The 24,766-nt window shown below is 44.2% G+C and overlaps 1 protein-coding gene across 1 annotated transcript in view; it reads left to right on the top strand.

Moving 5' to 3' along the window:
* The window catches only part of MUC4 (mucin 4, cell surface associated), a 102,025-nt gene that overhangs the window by 55,490 nt on the left and 21,769 nt on the right, over nt 1-24,766 (top strand). The window contains exons 21-25 of the mRNA XM_029616199.1: nt 3,818-4,003; nt 6,261-6,340; nt 9,707-9,771; nt 21,202-21,377; nt 23,688-23,844. Coding sequence (XP_029472059.1) covers nt 3,818-4,003; nt 6,261-6,340; nt 9,707-9,771; nt 21,202-21,377; nt 23,688-23,844 — 664 coding nt within the window. The remainder of the gene's footprint in view (nt 1-3,817; nt 4,004-6,260; nt 6,341-9,706; nt 9,772-21,201; nt 21,378-23,687; nt 23,845-24,766) is intronic.

The raw sequence follows: 24,766 nt of genomic DNA, 5'->3' as shown, positions 1-24,766 counted from the left end.
ACAGATGCAAGATTCATTGCGTCTGAAAGAGCAGAAGAAACCAGATGTAAAGCTGTAGCTGAGTCAATGAGAAGATGTCAATGATATACACCATGATGAACTGGTGATGTTCCCATGGACTGACGGTATATAAAACACATAAATAAATAATGTCGGCAGCGTACAAAATTACATTATCCTGTAGAATAATGTGGGGAAACTTTCAAGACAGCAAAATATGCGCAAACATTATACCCAAGTATACATTTTATTTCTGCAGTTTAACCGAATGACTATTGAAGATGATTTATTCAGCAAAACTTAACGTGCAGTGACTTTGACGAATTTCCACACAAAAAGAGAAAATGGGGAACCTTGTCAGGGCTGCAGTGTTTTGCTGGTATTTCATACATAAAGAAAACTGAAGATTGGAGAATGCCACCTGCTTTGTTAAAAGTGTTTCCATCAAATTCTGTGCAGAAAAAAATTTGTGCAAATGTTTCCACAAAGGCCTGAAATTTGTGCAAATGTTTCCACAAAGGCCTGAAATCCATTGTTCACTTTCACTATAAATGTTTTCCACTTCCCTAGTGCCCAAAACCGGGCGGATTTAGGCGAGCAGGGCCCTGCGCGCCGGGAAGCCTATTTTACATAGGCCTACCGGCGAGCGCAGAGCCCCGGGACTCACGTAAGTCCCGGGGTTCTCCGAGGGGGGCGTGTCGGGGGCGGGCCCGGTTGTCGCGGCGTTTCGGGGGCGTGTCGGCAGCATTTTGGGGGCGGGTACGGGGCGTGGCTACGGCCCGGGGCGGTCCGGGGGCGTGGCCGTGCCCTCAGTACCCGCCCCCAGGTCGCGGCCCGGCGCACAGGAGGCCCGCTGGCGTGCGGGGATTTACGCCTCCCTCTGGGAGGCGTAAATCCCCCAACAAAGGTAAGGGGGGGGTGTAGACAGGGCCGGGCGGGTGGGTTAGGTAGAGGAAGGGAGGGGAAGGTGAGGGGAGGGCGTTAGAGGATTCCCTCCGAGGCCGCTCTGATTTCGGAGCGGCCTTGGAGGGAACGGGGGTAGGCTGCGCGGCTTGGCGCGCGCCGGCTATACAAAATCCATAGCCTTGCGTGCGCCGATCCAGGTTTTTAGCAGATACGCGCGGCTCCGCGCGTATCTACTAAAATCCAGCGTACTTTTGTTTGCGCCTGGAGCGCAAGCAAAAGTAGGCTATTCGCGCTCCTTTTAAAATCCGCCCCAATGTGTGTATGTTTGTGAAGTAAGCATAATTAAGCATCTCAAATATCTGTGCATTCAGTTGCTAGGTCTAATTTTAGTACAATTAAAACATAGATGTTGTAAATATTATCTTCTTATTGCTTGCTGAATGCAATGTTTCATGGTATTGTTTCCATTTCTTATGGGGTGCCTGGTGCTATAATTGAGGTTCTGCAGGAGGAGTCAGGAGGATGCAGGTTCTGTCAGAAACTTCCTGTATGATTCTGGAGCTATACCTGAGGCGCTGTATGAGGAGTCAGGAGGATGCAGGTTCTGTCAGGAACTCCCTGTATGACTCTGGTACTATAGTTGACGCTCTGCAGGAGGAGTCAGGAGGATGAACCTTCTGTCTGGGCTTCCAGTATGATTCTGGTGCTATACCTTAGGCGCTGTACGAGGAGTCAGGAGGATGAAGGTTCTGTCAGGGCTTCCTGTATGACTCTGGTTCTATAGCTGAGGCCCTGCACGAGGAGTCAGCATTGATACAGGTTCTGCAGGGCTTCCTGTATGACTCTGGTCTTCAAAATCATGAAAGGACTTGAACAAGTTAATGTAAATTGGTTATTTACTCTCTCAGATAATAGAAGGACCAGGGGACACTTCATGAAGTTAGCAAGTAGCTCATTTAAAACAAATCAAAGAAAAAATTTTTCAACTACATATAGTTAAGCTCTGGAATTCATTGCTAGAGGATGTGGTTACAACAGTTAGTGTAACTGGGTTTAAAAAAGATTTGGATAAGTTCCTAGAGGAAAAGTCTATAAACTGCTATTAATTAAAAAGCAATAATAGTTTGAGATGTATTTAATGTGTGGGTACTTGCCAGGCACTTGTGACTTGGACTGGCCACTGTTGGAAACTGGATACTGGGCTTGATGGACCCTTGGTATGACCATATCTTATGTTCTTGGTATGGCATATCTTATGTTCTTATGCCTGTGTGTGTGTACCTGGCTGAGGGTGTGGGTGTGGGTATGGGGGTTTGAGAAGCAGGGTTTGGGTGTACGTAGGTGACTGCCTGTGTATATGTGGGTGAGAGGCTGTGTGTATGTGAGGGTTAAGAGTGTTTGGGTGTGTGGCTGGGTGAGATGCTATATATGGGGATGGCAGTGTATGTGTGACTGCATATGTGTGGGTGGGTGCTGTGAGGGGGAGGTTAAGAACCTGTGGTAGGTGAGATCCTGTGTTTTTGTGGGTGAGAGTGTGTGTGTGTGTGTGGGGGGGGGGGGGGGGATGAGAGCCTGAGTGTGTGTATGTGTGACTGCCAGTGTGTGGATGTGGATGGATGACTACCTGTGGGTGGAGGGGAGAGCCGGTGGATGTATGTGAGAGAGAGATAGAGTGTGTGTGTGTGTGTGTGTGTGTGTGTGCGTGTGTGTGTGTGCATGTGTGTGTGTGTGTGTGTGTGTGTGTGCGAGAGAGAGAGAGAGAGAGGATAAAGTTTATATAGCTCTGCCTCCCTCAATCCACAACAATCTCAGAGCGACTGGAAATCTAAACATCCCAGATATGAAGATCTGGAGATTTCTTAAATCCTTATTTTTATTTTTGGACCTTATTTGATATGTTTGCTGTTTTCAAATATTATATTGATATTTTGGGACTTTTTATAAACTTTTTTTTAATGAGGTTTTAATTATTGGATGTTCTACTCATCAGTTTTTAAATATTGATTCTTTTTATGAGTATGGTTTTACTTTTATGATTGATGGTTATATTTCTTTATTTTGTTGTTTGTTGGTCTCTTATTTTGTCCTTGGTACAGTCTGTCTATTCTGTGTGTGTGTGACTGAGGTGAGGAATCTACAGCAGTCTGTCTTGTTTTGTTTTCAATAGGAGGGGTAATGGTTTAATGTTTGCAGTGCTGCTCTTTCCTGGGTAGGGCTGTTGCTGTTTGAGTCCTGGGAATTAGTGGTGTTTTGATATGGCAGATTTGTCACTTGGAGTAACTATTTTGGCAGGCTGTGATAGCTTTTATTGGACCTATGTAAGTATTATCCAAAAATATTGTACATGAGTTATTTAGACAACACAGGACCTGTCTTTAGATGTGACTGTCTCTGATCTGACATCCGAAGAAGGGATTTACGTAGTTTTAAAAGCTTTTGTAGAATACTTTTAGGTACATGGATTTTTTTTTTTATTTTCAGGTATTTTAGGCAGCCTGGCTTGTTTTTTTTTTCCTAAATAGGAGGCATATTGGTGTTTTAGAGCCCGATGCAATATTTGCAGTGTTGCCTTTTTGTTGGTAGGGTTGTAGTGTGAGTGCTGGCAGTCAGTGCTATTCTTGGTATGCGAAGTTTGCAATATTGTAATGGTTTATTCGTGGCTTTCTGAAGGCCAGGCCCACACCCATCACATGTTGCAACAGGCCTAATGCCATAGGGGTTCCATGTATCTTTTGTGCTTAGGGAAGGGGGGGGGTTGAGGGAGTGAAACTCTGGAGAGCAGGGGGGGGGAGGGCAGGTGAGCGCGGCGCATGTGGGAGGGGGAGAGGGGCCTGGAGCAATGAGACAGAATCGCCGCTCGCCACTGCTGAGACACTCATCACGGGCCCTGTTTTCCCAAATGCCTTTGTAGGGAATGGGATGTCTTGTAGTAGACCCGCCTGCGGCACCGTGACGTGCCCAACCAATTACTGCAGCAACGGCGGGACCTGCAGCCTCGCAGCCTCCGACTGCACACCCAGCTGTAAGTGCCCCCCTGCCTTCAGCGATAAGAACTGCGTGCTGGCCGGGAATGATTTCATGCCAGAGCCTTTGAGTGGTAGGTCCTTCCTCTCGTTTATTTATTTATTTACAATTATTTTTAAGCCACATGCTCAGAAAATGTATGTATTTTGTATTATCGTTCCTTGTCTCGATTGACCTCTCACCCCCTCTTCAGCCGCCCCTCCCGCCTCTCTCTCTTCCCATAGTTCAGGAGCTCGTCTCCTCTCTCTCTCTCTCTCTCTGTTTGCCCGGCTCTTGCTCTCTGGCCTCAGATGCTGCTTCAGAGTTGACTTTGCGAAGCCGTGCTCACTGCTGGTAAGCTGTGCGGGTCCCTGGTGGCTACCAAGACTTCCATGTCCCATGCCGGTCATAGACTCTGTGCTGGGCCTTTATTTCCAGTCCCTCGCTCTCATCCATTGTGACACCTCTCACCTGAGAAATAAGCTCTTCAGGCAAGGGATCTGCAGCCTGTGATGTACGTGCGTGGTTTATTCAGGCTCCTTCTCTCCTGAGCAGCGCTGTGAATACCAGTGGCAATGTCTAAAGATGATTAATGCCCACTACTGTTGTAATTTATTCAGACATTCTCAGCTTGCTTATCTGCTTCTAATTATGGGGGGGTCATTTACTAAGCAGCGATAAGGGTATAATGTGGGATCTACCCAAATCGCAACCATCCCTTATTTATGTAGATTTTTATATTCCGATTTTCGGCACTTCAAAGGCTACATCAAAGCAGATTACATTCAGGTACTATTGGTATTTCCCTATCCCCACAGGGCTTACAATCTACTTTTGTACCTGAGGCAATGGAGGGTAAAGCGAGTTGCCCAAGGTCACAAGGAGCAGCAGTGGGATTTGAACTCTGGTTTTCCCTGGCTCGTGGCCCCCTGCTCTAACCACTAGGCTGCTTTTGCCTGAAGAGCTGCCCTCTATTTAGATGAGCTGCTTTGCATGCTTAAAATGTTCAAAGGCCATGTAAAGCAGCTGATCCATAAGTCATCCTATGCAAATCAAATAATAATACTGCTGGCAAGAAAAGAGAGCTACGACTCATGGGCTGTGGATCACTTTTCATGGAGGCGTCAGGATGCTAGCACACATCCTGATGCCTCCCTGCTGCAAACTAAAGGGCTAATAATAGCCCCAAATGCCCCACGCCAAACCATAACAAATCCCCCCACTGGGCATCTGATAAGAACCCCACCCACTGCCCACTGACTGTGGAGGCAACACCGAAGGGGAAAAAATGTAAAAAAAAAAAAAAAGAATATTTTTGTCACACGGCGATGGACCACCCCCTTTCCAAACCTCTCCACTTCCACCCAAGAACACCCTCCCCCATTTCCAAACCTCCTCCCCTGGTTCCAAACCCCCTTTAGGTAAGACCACCCCCCCGCAATGAACCCCCCAACCAACCCCCCCCCTCACCGAGTCCTCCCTACTTGAACAAAATTACCCTGATGGTCCAGTGGCAAGACCCAGCCCGGGACCCTCCCCCTTCCTCACTAAAAGTCTCAGGTAGTCTAGTGGCCCCCCCTCACTTCAAAAACATGTATTGGTGGTCCAGGGGTGGCCCAGAGTGCCCCCAAGGCTCCCGGCCCAGTGGCAGCCATTTTGCAAAATGACTATCGCCGGGCCTTTGCCCCATCACATGATAGGATCCCGGCAGTCCCAGGCCACCACTGGACCACCAGGATCACTTTCGTCAGGTAAGGGAGGGTCCAGGGGAGGGGGTAGGCCACTAGACCACCAGGGTCTATATTTTATTTTAGGGGGGGCCATTAGACTACCAGGGCATAGGTGCTCTATAAGGAGATGGATGGGGGCGGCTACTGGGGGGGGGGGGGAGGGGTGCAGGTGCATTTGGATCGGGGGGGGTCTTTGATGGGGGTCAAATGTTTTCAATACAAAAAGGTTTGTAAAGGAGGTGGAGCATCGCTGCACAACAGTTCAGGGCATTTTTGAAACTTTTATTCCACCTCAACAGGTGGCGGCGGTCTATACATAATAACGGGGAGAATTTTGTCATATTGGTGGGGGGGGGGGGGGGCTTTCTCCGGGTCACATGGCCCTTTTAATATCATAGTGGCTGTCATTGCACATTTTTGCCTCTTTCCCCACTAAATATTTTCTCGTTGTACTTTTCCGCAAAAACTATATCGCGGAGAAGCCGCCACAATATTTTACTGGGGGGGGGGTGTCAAATATCGCGGGGAAAAGCCCCTGTGATATTTTGCTCCTCCCACAATAAAATATGGTAAATGACCCCCCCCATGACATTAATATGTTTATATTTCTTATACCCATAGATCTCCCAAGAAGGACCATTAAATTAATATTTAACTCAACGGAAAATCTTGTCAACAGAACAGAAGATGTAGATTCCTTTGTAAGTTTAATTTAATATTTCTGTTCTGTATTTTGTGGCTTGTCAGCCGCTTCAAGGCAGATGAAAGTGAGGTTGATTAGGTCAGAGCGTAGGGCGCATTGCATTCCAAGGTATTACATTACAAAGCAGATTACAGTGGGGCTGAGTAGGTAAAGGTTAGGGAGGCAGTGTCCTGTTGTGGATTGAGAACTGGTTAAAAGATAAAAAACAGAGAAGTAGGGGCTAAATGGTAAATTTTCCCAGTGAAGAAAGGTGAATAGTGGAGTGCCCCAGAGATCTGTTCTGGGACCACTGCTTTCTAATATATTTATAAATGCCCTAGAGATTTGAACAATGAGTTGATCAAATTTGCCAATGACACCAAATTATTCAAAGTTGTTAAATCACATGAGGATTGTGAGAAATTGCAAAAGACCTTGCAAAACTGGGAAGACTGGACATGCAAATGGCAAACTTTAATGTGAACAAGGGCAAAGTGATGCATTTAGGGAAGAGAAACCAAAATTATAGCTACAAAATGCAAGGTTCTACATTAGGAGTCATCACTCAGGGAAAGGATCTAGGAGTCAACGTTGAAAATACATTGAAATCTTCTGCTCAGTGTGCAGCAGCAGCCAAGAAAGCAAATAGAATGCTAGGGATTATTAGGAAAGGAATGGAGAATAAAACAGAGAATATCATAATGCCTCTGTATCACTCCATGGTGTATCCTCATCTTGTGTTCATATATCATACACAAACAGAATGCTGGGGATTATTAGGAAAGGAATGGAGAATAAAACAGAGAATATCATAATGCCTCTGTATCACTCCATGGTGCATCCTCATCTTGTGTTCATATATCATACACACACAGAATGCTAAGGATTATTAGGAAAGGAATGGAGAATAAAACAGAGAATATCATAATGCCTCTGTATCACTCCATGGTGCATCCTCATCTTGTGTTCATATATCATACACACACAGAATGCTAAGGATTATTAGGAAAGGAATGGAGAATAAAACAGAGAATATCATAATGCCTCTGTATCACTCCATGGTGTATCCTCATCTTGTGTTCATATATCATACACAAACAGAATGCTGGGGATTATTAGGAAAGGAATGGAGAATAAAACAGAGAATATCATAATGCCTCTGTATCACTCCATGGTGCATCCTCATCTTGTGTTCATATATCATACACACACAGAATGCTAAGGATTATTAGGAAAGGAATGGAGAATAAAACAGAGAATATCATAATGCCTCTGTATCACTCCATGGTGTATCCTCATCTTGTGTTCATATATCATACACAAACAGAATGCTGGGCATTATTAGGAAAGGAATGGAGAATAAAACAGAGAATATCATAATGCCTCTGTATCACTCTATGGTGCAACCTTGTCCTGAGTATTGTGTGCAGTTCTGGTCACCACATCTCAAGAAAGATAGAGCAGAATTAGAAAAGGAACAGAGAAGGGAGACCAAGATGATAAAGGGGATGGAACAATTCCCCTATGAAGAAAGGCTAAAGAGGTTGGGACTCTTCAGCTTGAAGAAGAGACGTCTGAGGGGAGAAATGATAGAGGTGTATAAAATAACGAGTGGAGTGGAACGAGTAAACTTTAACTGATTGTTCACTCAAAAGTACAAATATTAGGGGGATACACAATGAAGTTTCTAGATGATACATTTAAAACTAATAGAGAAAATATTTTTTTTACTCAACGCGCGTAACCCCTGAAAAGCTGCCCCTGCGCGTGCCAAGCCTATCTTGCATAGGCTCGGCAGCGCGAGTATGTCCTGGGACTTCGAAAAAGGGGCAGGATGGGGGCGGGTCCGGCGCGTGGCGGAGGTTCAGGGGCGGTCACGAGTCCTCCAGCACAGCAGCCTGTGCAGGGGGATGGTGCGCCAGCGCGCGCAAGTTACACCTACCTCGGGCAGGCGTAATTTATGAAACAAAGGTAGGGGGGATCTAGTTAGGGCTGAGGGGTGGGTTAGATAGGGGAAGGGAGGGGAAGGTGGGGGGAGCGGTAGAAAAGTTCCCTCTGAGGTCTGTGTGGCTCGGCGTGTGCAAGTTGCACAATTGTGCACCCCTTGCGCGCGCCGACCCTGGATTTTAAAACATGCGCGCAGCAGCGCGCGCAGGTTATAAAATTGGGCATAGATTTGTTTGCGCCGGGTTGTGCGAACAAATTTGCGCCCGCGCGCAGGTTTTAAAATCTGCCCCAATAAGCTCTGGAATTCACTGCCGGAGGATGTGATGAAAGCTATTACTACGACTGCATTTAAAAAAGTTTTAGACAAGTTCCTGAAGGAAAAGTCCATTAACCATTATTAAGGTGGATTTGCAGAAATCCCCTGCTTATTCTTGGGATAAGCAGCTTGGAATCTGTCTACCCCTTGGGATGCTGCCAGGTACTTGTGACCTGGATTGACCACTGCTGGAAAGAGGATGCTGGGCTGGATGGAGCTTTGCTCTAACCCAGTGTGGCAAGTTTTATGTTCTTATGTATCATGCAGCTGAGGTCGATTAGGTCAGAAGATAAGGGGCATTACATTATAGAGTGGACTATAGTGAGGTTGTAAGGGACAGTACATTACTGGCAAATTTGAATGCAGTATAATGTATAATGTGTTAAGGTCTTTATATAGTTGAAATTCTTGGATCACTTTGTTTCCTAATCTTTGAGGGTTCTTGGAGCCCCAGAGAGTTTCTTTATGATTAACTGATCAGGGTTATAGGTTGCTGAAACCGTCCGTCTGTTGGATGAATAGCTTTGTTTTTAGTTGGCATTGGATGCCTCAGTAGTCATTGATTCCTTGTAGGTAGGGAGGAAATGAGTAAGAAGTGCATTGGATAGGTCCTAGTGCTACACCTCTGAAGGCTCTGGACTTTATTCTATTCGGTCAGAGTGCTATAAGGAGCAGGGTGACTTGTTGTTGTTGCTGGCCTGAGTGCAGGTTTTTAAAATCCGCTCAGCACGTGTCAGCGCGACATATACGCATTATCTCCTGGTTTTGCTGTGCGTCGGGCTTTTTAAAAATCATTCACCTTTAAGTGTGGAAGCACCGTACCTTTTAGGACTATTTTGAAGTTTGGCTGTAGTTGTTTCACCATTTGGAGGCACTAGAAGGCTTTCTTTGTCACTGCTGCTGTTTGGCTCTGTACGGTCAGTGCTGCGTCTAGGGTGACTCCAGTAATGTAAGCAGTAAAATTCATTTCTTCGGTGTATATTAGTATCTGGTATTAAATGACAACCATAAGAGGGAAGATTTCCACCTCACATCCTGGCAGCTCGTCCAGTTTATAGGGTAACTAGGTGACATTACTGCCGTATCATCATCATCATCATCATCACCCTCTTTTCTTTCCAGGTTGCTGTGACCATGGGGACTTTGCCAGTGAAGGCTTTCTATACCAATAGCAACATCACTGTGCTGTGAGTTTACTTCCATAGCAGAGCTGGCTCAGGTTGAATGACAACGAGAGATGTACCACAGAGAGGCCTCTTCTGAAATTCCTAAACACCATTCCCTGTCCTGGTGATGCAGAGGAAGTCCGAGAGAAACACAGGGCATCTGCAATACAGTGCCGACAGCTTCCTTCCCTGCCCCCACCCATTTCTAATTACTGCTCACAAATCTCTTTTTGTCAGTAAAAGTGTCCAGTGTTCGTTTAACGTTATAATTCTGTATAATCAGAGTCCACAGCATACACAAGTGGAGGACTAGGTCCTGATAGACATCAATCTGCTCGGGGTTTCAGGATACCTCTCGTGAATATGAGCCAGATAGATTTGCATGCATGCTGCTTCAACCGTAAGCAAATCTATCTCATGCATATTCATTAGGGGGTGCCCTGAAAACCTGAGTGGGACTGATGTCCCCAAAGACTGGAGCTTGCTACCCAGATTTAATTATTTGCAGACTGTGGTGTCTGACTTGGTCAGCCTGATGGACCCTGTTTGTAATAACAATTCTGACCAAGTCTTAAATCACACAATAATATATTTATTATACTGAGTATAAGCAATGGTATACTTAGGAAGCAAAAGGTATACTTACAAAATGTACATAGCACATCTATGGTCTGGAACATTTGCTTGTTTTTTTCTTTTTGCAAGCTCTTTTTATATACATTTTCTGTAAGCTAATTGATAACTACTATTTGTTCCAAACCACAAGATTTCAGTTAACCTTGCTGCTAAGTGCAGCTACTCTTTGTTCCCGTTTGATCTTATCTTACTTCATATGCACAAACTTTCTTCACAGATACCCTTTTTCAGATCTGTTATCTTTACAGATACCCTTTCTCCGATCCTTCATCTTGTTATCTCATGCCCATCCTGTGACTCACTTGTTGACGTTTCACCTGGATTCTGCTAATGTGTGTTACTTTGCAAAACTAGGCCATAGTTCATATGTTGCTTTGCAAAACTAGGCCATAGTTCACCATAGCTTCTTCTTCTTTCTTCAGAGCCTTAATTCATTTTGAGGCCTCTGGTATTTTTTCCATCAGTATGTTCTACAATCCTCCCTTGAGCCAGATTGACTCTGGCTCACATTAGGTGTCTTCATTCTTCACACAGGGGAACAGCATAGAGACTAGGGTTTTCTTCTTCGTATCTGTGGACACCTCCCTAGGACCTCCCTTTTAACTGCTCTCACTTTCCGTTTCCCAGCTATCATCTGTACTGATTGTGGTTTGGATCATTCTAGTAGTTCTCAAGTTTATATTGCTATACGCTATCATATTGGTTACTGGTTTTGGTGTTGGCATCTTTGGTCGACAATATTGTAATACTGAACAAATACATGGAATACAAAAACATAACATTATACCTAAAACTAGTAATCCAAGAAAAACTCCTACTATCCCCTTCAAATGACTAGATAAGTTAGAAAACCAGGAGGTTATGGAATCCCACCAAGTTACTGAGATTCCTCCCTCAAAATCGCTAACTTGAAGTCTAGCCAGTTCTTGTATCTTTTGCATTGCGTTGTAAACTATATGAGAGCGATTAACCACTACTGTACAACATTCAGAGCTATTAAGTACTGTACACAATCCGCCTTGGGCAGCCAATATATAGTCCAGACCGTGTCGATTATATGTAGAAACAGTAGTTAATTCATCTACCGTGTCTTGAAGGGCTTTAAGGGCAATCTCTAATTCATGCGTGACTACATGGAGGACAGATTGTAGTCGCCGAATGGCCATTCCCAATTCAGCTGCAACTGCAGGTTGGGCAAATGGTAACCATGAGGTATAGCTTAATGCATCTAATCTAGTTTTAGTTAAAGGGTAGGTGGAGTTAATATAATCCAATGAGAGTTGGATTGCTTGATCTTCAGGGACAGCTGAGGGAACACTCCTTCGGGAGCGGGTATGCATAGGGTGATTTAATGGAATAATTCGAGAAAAATAGTTAAATGTAACTAACACACAAAATTCATAGTATGTAGGGAGTTTGAGGAAGACTATTCCATCACACAACCAATAATGTCCAACATAAAGATTTGCAAAGTTTTGTATTACGGTATCATTGCTATTGTCATAAGGACCATAAACAAAAGGAGATTTATATTTTCCTAATACACTACAAGGAACCAAAGATAAGTCATTTTCAGATGAACAGTTATTGTCTGCTATGTTGAAGAGGTCACACAGACGTGGACAGACAGTGTATGTGGAATTGAAAGTGCGTATGTATTGGGTGTCGGTGGCTACATGTACAATCTTGGACAGATTTGCTATACATGGGAGGCAACCTGGTGGAGGAGATGCAGTAATATGTGAAAATGTGCAATTACAGCTTATTACAATGTCAGTGAAAGGGGTGCTGGGTAAGATGGTTCCCTTACGAATAATCCATGTTGTATTGTATGTGGAGTAAGTATAGTTGCAAGGAATAGGGTTCGGGGAAGTAACATTACTAAGGCAAAGAAAACCATTTTTTGGTAAATCGGCTGTAAGTGGGGGAGGTTTGGCATTACCCAAATATTGTGTCCATGTTTGTCCTGCTAATGGATCTATGGTCATATTGTGTTGTCCATTATCTTTAAATCCTAAAATATGGTGTAATGGAACTGGAAAGGAAATGGCTGGGACATGTGAATGGGCTTTTTGATGTGGAGTGCAGACGATACAATCCGTAATATCTGCTGGAAGAGCCTTTACTAATTCTTGTATTGTCTGTACCCACAAATTTGTTAATCCTGAAACAGGGGCCTGTTGGAGAGGGAAAGAAGTAACAAGTGGCCATGTATACGTTAGTACATATAAACAGGTTAGTAAACATAACATTTTCATTTCCTGCAGTCGTCAGTCTACTTCAGAGAGAAAAGATAATGCAACAGTCCAATTATAGTATCGGATTAAATGTCCGTATATCCGACAAATGTACCCAAGTGGAATGTTCAGATAGTTTAGCAGCAGTATGGCTGAGGTCTGTGATAGTGAAAGGTCCAACGTATATCGGATCCTTCCAAGTCTTGTGGGTGTAATTCTTTCGTAGTACTTGATCACCTACTGAAAAGGAAGCGCAAAAAGATTGTTTAGGAACCTTTTTCGATTCAGTCTGTATTAGATCTGCTGCCATGGCTACTAGGGGCTGAACTTTTTTCCAATACTCTACTTGAGTATCAGTTTGTCTTATTCTCACCGGATTCATAATCCGTCCTGTCTGTAATTGAAATGGAGTAATCTCATGGATTGTACCTGGCGTATTCCGTATATTCATTAAGGCCAATGGTAATACATCCAACCAGGTATATAATTTGTTTGTTTTGTTTTTATTTAATGCTGCTAGCAATACCCTCAATTTGGTTTTCAATATTCCGTTATATCGTTCTACCAAACCATTCGAGGTTGGCTTATAGACTGACACACGTCGATGGATAATATTACAGATCTCTTGTAATTCATTCATAATTTGATTATTAAAGTGTGTCCCATTATCAGATACAATTTTGATCGGACATCCATGGGCTGGTAAAATTCTATGTAAAAAGGTATCAATAACTACATGAGCTGTTTCTTTTGTACATGGGAAAGCTTCTATCCAATGTGAAAAGCTATCCACCCATACCAATACATACCGTTTTCCTTTAACTGCTTCAATCATATCAGTGTAATCAATGTGCCATTCCAAACCTGGTCCCTGGGGGATAGGCAAGTTCCCAGGACTCACAGCTGGGCCTCGACGAGCTATATGAGTAGAACAGACTAAACAGTTATGAATTATCTGTACAGCTAAAGCATAAAGATTCTGGTTCCAATGATTACTTTGTATGCCTGCTAATAATGCAGTGGCAGACAGATGCATGGTTGCATGCCATGCAAAGAAGTATCGCAACACTTCTGATGTTGTCAAACATTTTTTTCCATTAGGGTGGAGCCATTCTTTCCCTTTTTTATAACATCCAATTGTCACCCATTTCTGTAATTCCTCACCACTAGGTTGTTCATGGAATATGTCAAGTGGCATGGGATATGGAGTATGCATTAATTCTGAGCTAAACCGTGTTTGCATAGTCATTAGTTTCACGGTAAGCACTTCTGCAGCAGCTTTATCTGCTAGGTCATTTCCTTGTGCCTCAAAGCTCATGTGTCCAGTATGTGCTGGCGTCCATACTATAGCAGTTTTAGAACCAACCCCTTCCCTTTTTGATAATAAATTCAGTATTTGTTTCCAGTTGTTGATATGTTGTAAGGGCTGACCCGTGGCAGTAATCATTCCCCTTCTTTTCCATTTCAATAAATGGTATTGTAGAGAACTGACTACATATGAACTATCAGTATAGATTGTGCAGTGCTCTTTCATTCCTGAAGATTTCAAAGCTGCTATTACAGCAAGGAGTTCAGCTTCTTGTGCTGTTACACCTTTCCCTGTTTGATACTGTATTTTGGTAATAATATCTAAACTGGGTGTAACACTTAATGCTGCAAACGCTGCTTGCTGGTCTTTCTGTGCCCCATCTGTAAACCATATTAGTCCCTTGTCAAGGGGATCAAACTGGGTCAGTAAAAGGTCCGGGATGTCTTTTCTTTCAATTTGTCTCTGTACATTACTAGGAAAAAAACAATCTAATAACTTATTCTGAGCTTTCGTGAGAGGTGCTGTTACTATATCTTGGCCAGTCAATATTGTTTGATATTTACCAAATCTGGTTGCTGTCAATGCAGCCTGACTAGTCGTTAGCAAATGATGTATTGAATGAGCGCAGTGTAAAATTAACGAGCTATATGGCATCATAGCTCGCCATTTACCAATAGCGGCGACAATAGCAGTTAATAACTTTGGAATTTCAGGTAGAGCCATTTCTACTGGACTATAGGATCCAGATAGAAATGCCACTGCTTGTTTCGGTGTATCTTCTTGATTTACAAAAGCAGCCCATGTGTTTCCCATGTCTCGGACCCATATATGCACTTTCAGCCTGGGGTCTACAGTACCTAAGGGTTCAGCCTGTAGTAAAGTCTGTAATACATCTTGTATTACCATTTCGTCATCTTCAGTCAATTTTATTTGCGCATTAGAAACAGTACCAGCCGGTACCTGTAAGTGCCTCAGTAGAGGAGAAATGCGCGCTGAATAACTTGGTATCCATTGTCGACAGTAATTAAAAGTTCCCAATAAACCTCGTAATTGCTTTAAATTCTGGGGAAACTCCTGTTTCTGTAGTTCTAACAATAGGTCCTTTGTTATGTGTTTAGTAGCTGAGGATATTATTTGACCTAGAAAATTTACTTGAGTCTTAGCTAATACACATTTCTGTTGATTACATTTATATCCTGCCTCACCAAGCCTTTGTAATAATTTAAATGTCCATTCACAACATTCTATTTTAGTTTCAGCAGAAAGCAATATGTCATCAACATATGTAAATAAAGATACTGATTTAGGTAAAATACTTCTGAACTGCTCTAGATCCTTGTTCAATTGTTTTGAAAATACAGTCGGGCTATCTGTAAAACCTTGGGGCATGCGTGCCCATCGATAAGCTTTTGTGCCTAATACAAAAGATGTTAGATCACGAGAAGCAGTATGTAGAGGAATTGCAAAGAATGCATTAGATAAATCAATGACAGAGTTGAACTTATATATGGGCTGTGTTTGTAATAATGTCAGAGGATTAGCACAAACTGGATATTGTGGAATCACTATATCATTCAATGCACGTAAATCATGAACAATTCTGACATCATTTTCTCCTTTTGGCACAGGGAATAAAGGAGTATTATAGGGTGACTGTGATTCTTCAATAATACCATGTTTTAACAATCTAGCAATATGTTTCATAGTAGGTTCCATTAACTTTTCTTTTACTGGATAAGGGCTCACATTTGGTCCCAGCTCAAATGGTACTGTTTTAATTCGATAAGCCGGAGCTGTTTTTGCTCTACCATAAGGAGCCTCTTCTGTGCTCCATAAATCTAAAGGTAGTTGATCCCATTTCCATTCATCTGGGATTTCATTCTCCTCCTCACTTCCTATTGAAGTGAGTAATGAAAGGAGGCTTTTAGATGCCGGGATTTTAAAGGTGAGAGTTAATCCAAATTGAGTAAGTAAGTCTCGTCCTAGTAAATTTACAGGGCAATGTTCAGCAATTAAGAATTTAACTGAAGCTTCTCTTTTACCTTGTGTAGTGTCAATTACTACTGGGGTTAATTCAGTTAAATGTTTTTTACTGGGCTTGCCATCAAAGCCAATAGTGATATTTGTTTCAATGGATCTTTTTACAGCGCTTGGTTTAACACAAATAACAGATGATGTAGCGCCTGTATCAATCAAAAATTGCATTGGAACCTGCTGAGGACCTACTAATAATTGCACAAACGGCTCTGAATTCTGTAAAAATACAGTATCACCCTGCATTATTCCTTCATTCCCCGAAGTCTGTCAATAATTACCTTGGCCCCACACAGGGAATTGTGAGGGCTGCTGGCCAGCCTGTAACTGATCTGGTGCAGATAACGGCGGCGGTGTCTGCAATGTTTGGTTAAGCGGCGGCGGTGTCAGCGCCGGCGGTGTCTGTAAAAATGTTTGTTGTGTGTGATCAGGGACTCCTGATCGCCTGCATTCAGTTGCATAGTGTCCAAATGACTGGCAATTCCAACACTGCACATGAGCTCTTCTATCAGGGGACGGTCTATTCATTATCCCTTGTGCAAAACCTCTTCCTCCCCTTCCCCTTCTCATCCCTCGACCTCGGGGGATATAGGAGGGATATGCTCCCTGATATATTCCTGCATACGGGGTACGCGGTGGACCCTGTATCACATAACAATCCTGTATATCACTGCCTTGTAGGTTTACTGTATCCTGATTTCTTTGTGTTTTCATATTCTTTTTCTCCTCTAAGTCCGCTATCTGTAATGTCATTAATTTGCTAGCCATTTTCTGTTGCTCTTTATTAGAAGTTCTTATCATTTTGCAATGCACTGAGGCGAAATGCATTAAAGTGTTTCTCACCTCTGGCCATGTTTTTGTTGAAAGTGCCACAACATTATTCAAATTAGTCTGCATATTTGCAGGCAAAGTAGCATAGAATAAATGTAAAAATACAGGGATGTTTGGCTGTATATCAGCATCCTGCCCGGTTTGTGCCTTATACATGTCCATACATTTTGTCAGGTGCATTGCAAAATCAGTTAAGCCATCCCACTTGGCTGCGGTGATGGCTGTAAAATCTATGCTGGTAGGATACAGGACATTTAAAGCATTTACCAAATCTATCCTGTCCTGTCCTTGAAAAGGAAGTCCATCAGCAATATGGGTTATAAGTCGTGGACGTGCGCTTACTGCTGAGAGTTGTGGCAAACTAATGCCGCAAGCTGCACATAGCGCCTTAAAATCCCCTATGGCTAAATGTGTTCCGGCCGTATTAGTATCTATTGCCTCGAGCCAGAGCCTTGCTCCTTTATGTATACTAGGCAATTTTTGTATAATTGTACTAATATCAACTGGCGTATATGGTTTATAGGCTGCAATGGGTGGCTGTTGCCCATTATCTCTTAGAAAGATAGGAAATTCCAAATTATCTTTCTTGTTTCTTATTCCCTTAAAAGGTGGCGCGTTTAAATCTTGTATACATTTTAACCATATGTCTAGACCTTTTTGAATATATTCCCAATCTTCTGACTCCGTACAATATTTGCCGATTAATTCCCTTATTTCTGCAAGCTGTGCTTCATTTACTGGCCCTTCTGGGTGGCAAGGAATGTTTATATTTGCATTGCTTAATCCTGTCTTAACAGTGGTCCACCATGGAGCCCCATATGAACCTTCCTCATTCGTTTTAATCCTTTCTTTAATCATCTCTGGTGTCAAGGATGACCCTTGAGCCGTTTCTGTTAACCGACTCTGTGGGGTATCTGATAACACATCAGCCCGTAATTGCTGACAGTCCTTGCCATTGGCAGGTGTCAGGTGCACTAATCCCTTAATTTTAAAATTATCGTTTCCAGGGAATAACTCAGCAGTTTCCCGTTCAAATTTAGGTACTTGTTCTAAGTCCGGATATAAGGGTTTAGGCTTATTTGGCTTTGGTACAGGACCTTTCAACGGACCATAGCCTGCTGGTATGGGCATTAAAATTTCGTGATCACTGTCTTCCAGCAGGGGACATGTAGTCACATATGGGGGCGGATTTAGGGATTTTGGTCCTATTTCATCTATAACCTTATTTTTCTTTTTTATTTCTTTATCAGCTGTATATAAGTCACCTGTCACTGAAAATAAATTCCAGACATGCAGGTGTTTCTCTAGACTATTTTTCTTTTTATTATCTTGTAGGAATGTTAACAATGGCAATAAATGACTAAGTTTCAAAGATCCTTCCATGGGCCAGGAAAGAAAGGAATCTTTAGCAGAGTATTTACCCCATTTGTCATTTGTTTTCTTAATAAGGTCTTTTTCAAATGGAAATAAATTAATTACATGCTGGACAGCCGTACATGTATCATCACTGTTAACATATAATGTATGTAACGTGTTAGGCTGTCCTAATTGTCCTTCTGGGACCCTTTTAGGGGTTGGGTGTGTGTTAACCATTTTAAACTGTCGTTTACTTAGGCTACGCACATATAACTGTATATAGTAACCAAAACAAAATAAGAACACAAAATATATACACGCTAATATCAACCCACACAGTAAATACAAGAAAAACAACAATTGCTGCAGCGTTAAAACCTCAGGCGCCTTTTCTCAAAACTATCACCACGATTTACACAGGACTCTTGGCTTTTAATTACCGATTGGGCTGCAGCTGATCAATCTGAGCCCTAGGGAATCAAACCAAGAGAACGTAAATCTTCTACTCTTCCCAAGAAATAATCAGAGTTGCTTCCGCAAACACGTGACGAATGCCCGCATTCTCCACCAATTGTTTGTAATAACAACTCTGACCAAGTCTTAAATCACACAATAATATATTTATTATACTGAGTATAAGCAATGGTATACTTAGGAAGCAAAAGGTATACTTACAAAATGTACATAGCACATCTATGGTCTGGAACATTTGCTTGTTTTTTTCTTTTTGCAAGCTCTTTTTATATACATTTTCTGTAAGCTAATTGATAACTACTATTTGTTCCAAACCACAAGATTTCAGTTAACCTTGCTGCTAAGTGCAGCTACTCTTTGTTCCCGTTTGATCTTATCTTACTTCATATGCACAAACTTTCTTCACAGATACCCTTTTTCAGATCTGTTATCTTTACAGATACCCTTTCTCCGATCCTTCATCTTGTTATCTCATGCCCATCCTGTGACTCACTTGTTGACGTTTCACCTGGATTCTGCTAATGTGTGTTACTTTGCAAAACTAGGCCATAGTTCATATGTTGCTTTGCAAAACTAGGCCATAGTTCACCATAGCTTCTTCTTCTTTCTTCAGAGCCTTAATTCATTTTGAGGCCTCTGGTATTTTTTCCATCAGTATGTTCTACAACCCTCTGTGATTTAAACTCTCCTTCCTGGAAGAGACACATCTGATGGGCCTCCCTCATAGGTTATGGTGGTGCTGATGGTGTGAGTATCAGGGACACTAGAATCTGAGCATACAAACTAATGAGTGGCGTTTCCCCCTCAGTGCTTACATTCTGTACATAATCCCAAAAATAAAAAGTGATATATTATTCCCATATAACCTTTACTATTACATATACAAAGAAAATTAATATATAAAAGATCTTTTAATAATTGATACAAAAAGCCAGGAACAATTTACAAATCTCAATTATCCAAATAACAATAAAATCATCACACACACATACAATCATTCACACCACTAAGAACCTAAATTTAGCAAAAATCTCCCAACTCTCTCCCAACATCTTTCGCCACGCAGGGCTTCTTCAGGGGAATCCACTCAATGGCAATTCACAATTAGATCGAAGTTCCTGTGCTCTCAAAAGACGATGCTCTTTTATGCTTCTTTTCTCACAAGCGCTTATCCACTTCTTCAGACAGCAATCATATACATGTATCCTTTGAATCTGTGCACAAAATGTTTGCAATCAGTTTTTTTCAAAAGTCAATAAAAATACAAAAAATACAAATGATTTTCACAAAATACAAAAAAACATACCTCAGATCCCAAGCATTTATACTTATATACCTCAATGAACGTGAATCATTTGGGAGAATGCGATGAAGGATGTTTTCATTGTATAAATGATTGGAATCTGAGGAATGTGTTTTTGTATTTTTGTGAAAACTTGTTATATTTTTATTGACTTTTGAAAAAATTGATTGCAAACATTTTGTGCACATATTCAAAGGATACATGTATATGATTGCCTTCTGAAGAAGTGGATAAGCGCTTGTGAGAAAAGAAGTATAAAAGAGCCTCGTCTTTTGAGAGCACAGGAACTTCGATTTAATTGTGAATTGCTATTGAGTGGATTCCCTTGAAGAACCCCTGCGTGGCGAAAGATGTTGGGAGAGAGTTGGGAGATTTTTGCTAAATTTAGGTTCTTAGTGGTGTGAATGATTGTATGTGTGTGTGATGATTTTACTGCTGTTTGGATAATTGAGATTTGTAAATTGTTCCTGGCTTTTTTATGTGTATTGTATCAATTAGTAAAAGATCTTTTATATATTAATTTTCTTTAGTAAAGGTTATATGGGAATAATATATCACATTTTATTTTTGAGAGTGTGATATATATATATAAACAGAGAGAGAGAGAGAGAGATTTGCTGCATTTTTTTGAAGTGTACATTCTGTACATGGCAGCTACGTCTAGGATGAACAATCCAGACAATGGCTAGTCTCTTCTGAAGCCCCAGTGCTGCTCCGGGCTGTGATTTAGAATTCCTTTAAACTCCCCAGAGAGAGTTGGACACCCCCCAGTCTACCTCCCGCCAGTCGGCAGCGGTCCGAGAAACTTGAAACTCTGGGCCATTCCTAAATCCTGCTCTTCCACCAAGAGAACACAGAGTGTCCGATGAAAGCGTCGAGGGTACGCGCCCTTGGGTCACGCGGGGCCGGGGTTTCCCAGAGGTACAGAACGGGGAAAAAGCCACAGATAAATCGGCACTTTAGAAGCAAGGGAAAAGATTTGTCAGAAACGTCATTGAAACTTTCCTACCCTGTAGCGCAGGAGAGGGACCCAGCTGTGCCGTGAACAAAAGGGCCACAAGCAACGTTATGATATTTAGTGGCTTTCATACTTGCATGTTTTATATAAAGACATTAGTATGATGGGAATGAGAATGATCCATCCTTCCCCTGCCACAAACATTTTAAAGTTTCTTTAATTGCACACGCGTGGACGGAGCCGCACTGTCCCTGCAGTTTATGCTTTATAATGTCCCTGTTTTTTTTTTTTCCTCTCCCCACCCTGATGTTAGCAATGCCACGGTGAGTCTGATATCGGAATTTAACTACACTGGCAACATCACCGTGATCAAGTTTGTGAACGAGCGCTTAATTCCCGCTGTGGAAGCCGCTTTCCAGACTGGAAGGTCCCGGAGAGCGCTGACGCCCCAGCAGCTCAGGTTCCTGAGCACCGAAAACGTCTACAATCGTAGGTTCACCTTATTTCTCTCTCCCGTGCATCCCTTCCCTGGACGGAAGCAGAAATCCGATAAGGGGGGGGGGGGACTTTATCTGTCAGCAGGTTAGGGCAGGGCTGGGCAGTGTCTCTGCCTGTGCTGAGCGGGGTTGGTGAAGAAGGACGGAGGGATGGAAGGACAGACTGATGAGCAGAGCCGGGGGGGGGGGGGGGGTGTGGATCCCAAGGGAGGGAATGACGGTAGCGGAGCTGAGGAAGCGGCACTGGCAGCAGTAAACCAGGGCGAGGATGGTAATGACACCGGTGGGGGGGCGGGGGGGGGGGAGGAAGGGCAGTAGCAGAGCTGGTGGGGGGAGGAGGAGGAAGGGCAGTAGAGAGCTGGGGGGGGGGGGAGGAAGGGCAGTAGCAGAGCTGGGGGGGAGGAGGAAGGGCAGTAGCAGAGCTGGTGGGGGGGGGGGGGGGGAGGAGGAAGGGCAGTAGCAGAGCTGGAGAGGAGGGGAAGTAGCACATCTAGGCTGCAGTGTATCCAGGAAACTAGCAGCACACAAAGCCAACAGAGCCCCCACTATTTTTTGTTTCTCAAAGTATCGATGTTAGATGAAAAGATTCTTTAAAGAACATACATGTGCTAGTGGTGTAACGTGCCGTGGCATCGCGGGGACACGTGTCCGTGGCTGTTCCTGAAAAGGGCTAAATACTGTAGAGCCATGGATTGTGCACGAATGCACCGGTTCCTGGGCTTCCCTGGCTTATTTTGCCTCATTTTTTTACAGCTCCGAGGGAAAACAAACCACGAAACAGACTTCCCAAGGAACCTTTAACTCCCTGCAGCTTTCCGCAGCTCCAGCCGCTATGGCCCCCATCCGCGTCCTTCCTGAGAAAACCAGCCAGGGATCAATAATAATACACAGCGTTTACCAACCGGCCGATGTGCGGAGAAAAACGGGCGCTCGTGACTGAGCACCCGCTCTACCAACAAGCGCACACCCACCTCTCCCGGGCGCGCGTTGCAAATGAGCTGCTGCGTTAAAAATGAGGCGCTGGGGGGAAACTGTGTGCCCCTAGCGCCTCCCCCGGCATCGGGCGCCCAGGGGAAGGGGCTGTGCCCGGGTTAGGAAAACGGTCGCTCGTAAATTGAGCGTCCCTTTTCCTAACCTGACCTCTGTGAAGACGTCATTTTATTTTTACGTTGCTGCTTTCTGTGATTCCTCTGACTTATTATCACCACGATATTAAGCGGGAGGAACCACGGAGAGGCGGTATATTTTCAGTTCAGCTTTTGGGGCTCCTCAGAACCTAATGCCAGCTCTGGGGGTTGAGATGTGCGCGTCGGGCGCGCGGTTATTATTTTACATCGTGCGTACCAGCTAATAGCCTCGTCGACGTGGCATTGACGTATGATGAGCGCCATTAGCGACGAGCCGGTATGGGCGCACACATTGGACGCCTTGATCCCCTTTATTGCATCAGGAGAGTTATGGACAAGTGTCCAAAAGGCACGTTAAGCTGCGCGCTACCCTGAGCACGCGGTATTGCATCGGCCCTTTAGACTGCAGCATCCTGTCCGCCTGAGTCCACGCCTTCCAGACCCTGCCTCCGGGAACCTCGCGTGCTTCCAGACAAGTGCCGGCTCCTTTTTTCCTGCCGTTTTTCCCATCTCTCTCATTTTAAAGCAATTTTAGATTGGCGACATCTGACTACTGGTTGGTGTCCCAGAGCATTCTCCTCCTTAACAGGTTCGGAGGAAAAAAAAAACCCCCCAACTTTCCTGCCCATCATCCCTCCTTGCATTGCCTGCAGAAGCAGAGAGCCCCTTGGAGTTTCTGTTCCAAATGTAACGCATCTTAGTGCAGGGTGTGCCTTATCCCATCACAGCGGGACGGGGATGATGTCGTCTTGCACAGGGGCTCTTGCCGAGGTAGTTTCACCGTGACTCTGGGTTTCTCAGTCTGCTCTCGTGCCGACTTTCCGTGACCCTGGCCGGTATTATTTCCTCTGCTTCCTCAGGATGATTGCCTCAGTGCCAGGGAAACTCTTCAGGCCCTGTTCTCTGCTCTAGCATGGGTTGCCCTCTCTGTAGTTTGTTAAGCCTGCGACACATCAGTCCAGAGCTTGATCTGCAGCACCAGCGCAGCTAACGCCGATGCATCTAGAGTCTGGCCCGGATCTTGCCCGTGCGACCCACCCGCTGATCTCACAGGGCCACGGTGGAAAGACCAATATTTATTGCGACTGGCTGTCTAAATGCAGCAGAACGAATGACCCAGCTTCTCACGCTTTGCATGGAAAGCCAACAAATAATTTTTTTTTTCCTTTCTGTAGTATCTGAGAGCGAGCTGACGAAGTATTTCACTTGCAACAGTATTGGCTACAGTGGATATGAGCTGAACGTCACCACTTTTATGTGTGAGTCCCTCTGCAAAGGTTACTGCCAGAACGGTGGCGTGTGTAAGCACATGAAGGATGGACCCGTCTGCAGGTAACAGAAGTACAACATTCTGAGGATTAATAAGTCACATTGTCAGGAGAAAAACTGGTGGGAGGGCTCTAGAGTTTACGCAGGGGGTAGACCCGAAAACCTACCCCAAACCCCCCCTGCGCGCGCCGAGCCTATTTTGCATAGGCTCGGCGGCACGCGCAAGCCCCGGGACGAGCATAAGTCCTGGGGCTTGCATGGAGGGGCGTGTCGGGGGGCGTGCTGTGAGTGACGCGGCGTTTCGGGGGCGGGCCCGGGGGCGTGGTGCTGGCCCGGGGGCGTGGTCAAGGCCTCCAGACCAGCCCCCGGGCCGGCTGATGGCGCGCCAGCAGCCTGCTGGCGCACGCAGATTTACGCCTGCTTTCCGCAGGCGTAAATCTGCCAACAAAGGTGGGGGGGGGGGTTAGATAGGGCCGGGGGGGGGGGGCTAGGTAGGGGAAGGGAGGGGAAGGGGAGGGGAGGGGAGGCGGAAGGAAAGTTCCCTCTGAGGCCGCTCTGATTTCGGAGCGGCCTCTGAGGGAACAGGCAGCGCGCGCTGGGCTCGGCGCGCGCAGGTTGCACAAATGTGCACCCCCTTGCGCGCGCCGACCCCGGATTTTATAAGATACGCACGGCTACGCGCGTATCTTATAAAATCCAGTGTACTTTTGTTCGCGCCTGGTGCATGAACAAAAGTACGCCCGCGCGTACATTTATAAAATCTACCCCAAAGCATGCTGGTAAATGCCTTGATTCTTCTTTAAACCCCCTCACCCCTCCCTCCTCTTCTCCCCCTTGAAAATCACCTTTCCGATTTTAACCTCCGCTGTATATATTGTACATAGAAATTCACCGTTCCTAATTATCCTACTCTTTACATATCGTTACCTAGTGAATCTATTTATAATTTCTCTTCCAGTTAACCTTTTTATCTAGCTAATTTTCT

The sequence above is a fragment of the Rhinatrema bivittatum genome, chromosome 9 (assembly GCF_901001135.1).
Source record: "Rhinatrema bivittatum chromosome 9, aRhiBiv1.1, whole genome shotgun sequence".
NCBI classification, from domain to species: domain Eukaryota; kingdom Metazoa; phylum Chordata; class Amphibia; order Gymnophiona; family Rhinatrematidae; genus Rhinatrema; species Rhinatrema bivittatum.
The sequence above is the reverse complement of the archived record's forward strand: the minus strand, read 5'-3'. Positions and strand labels throughout refer to the sequence as shown.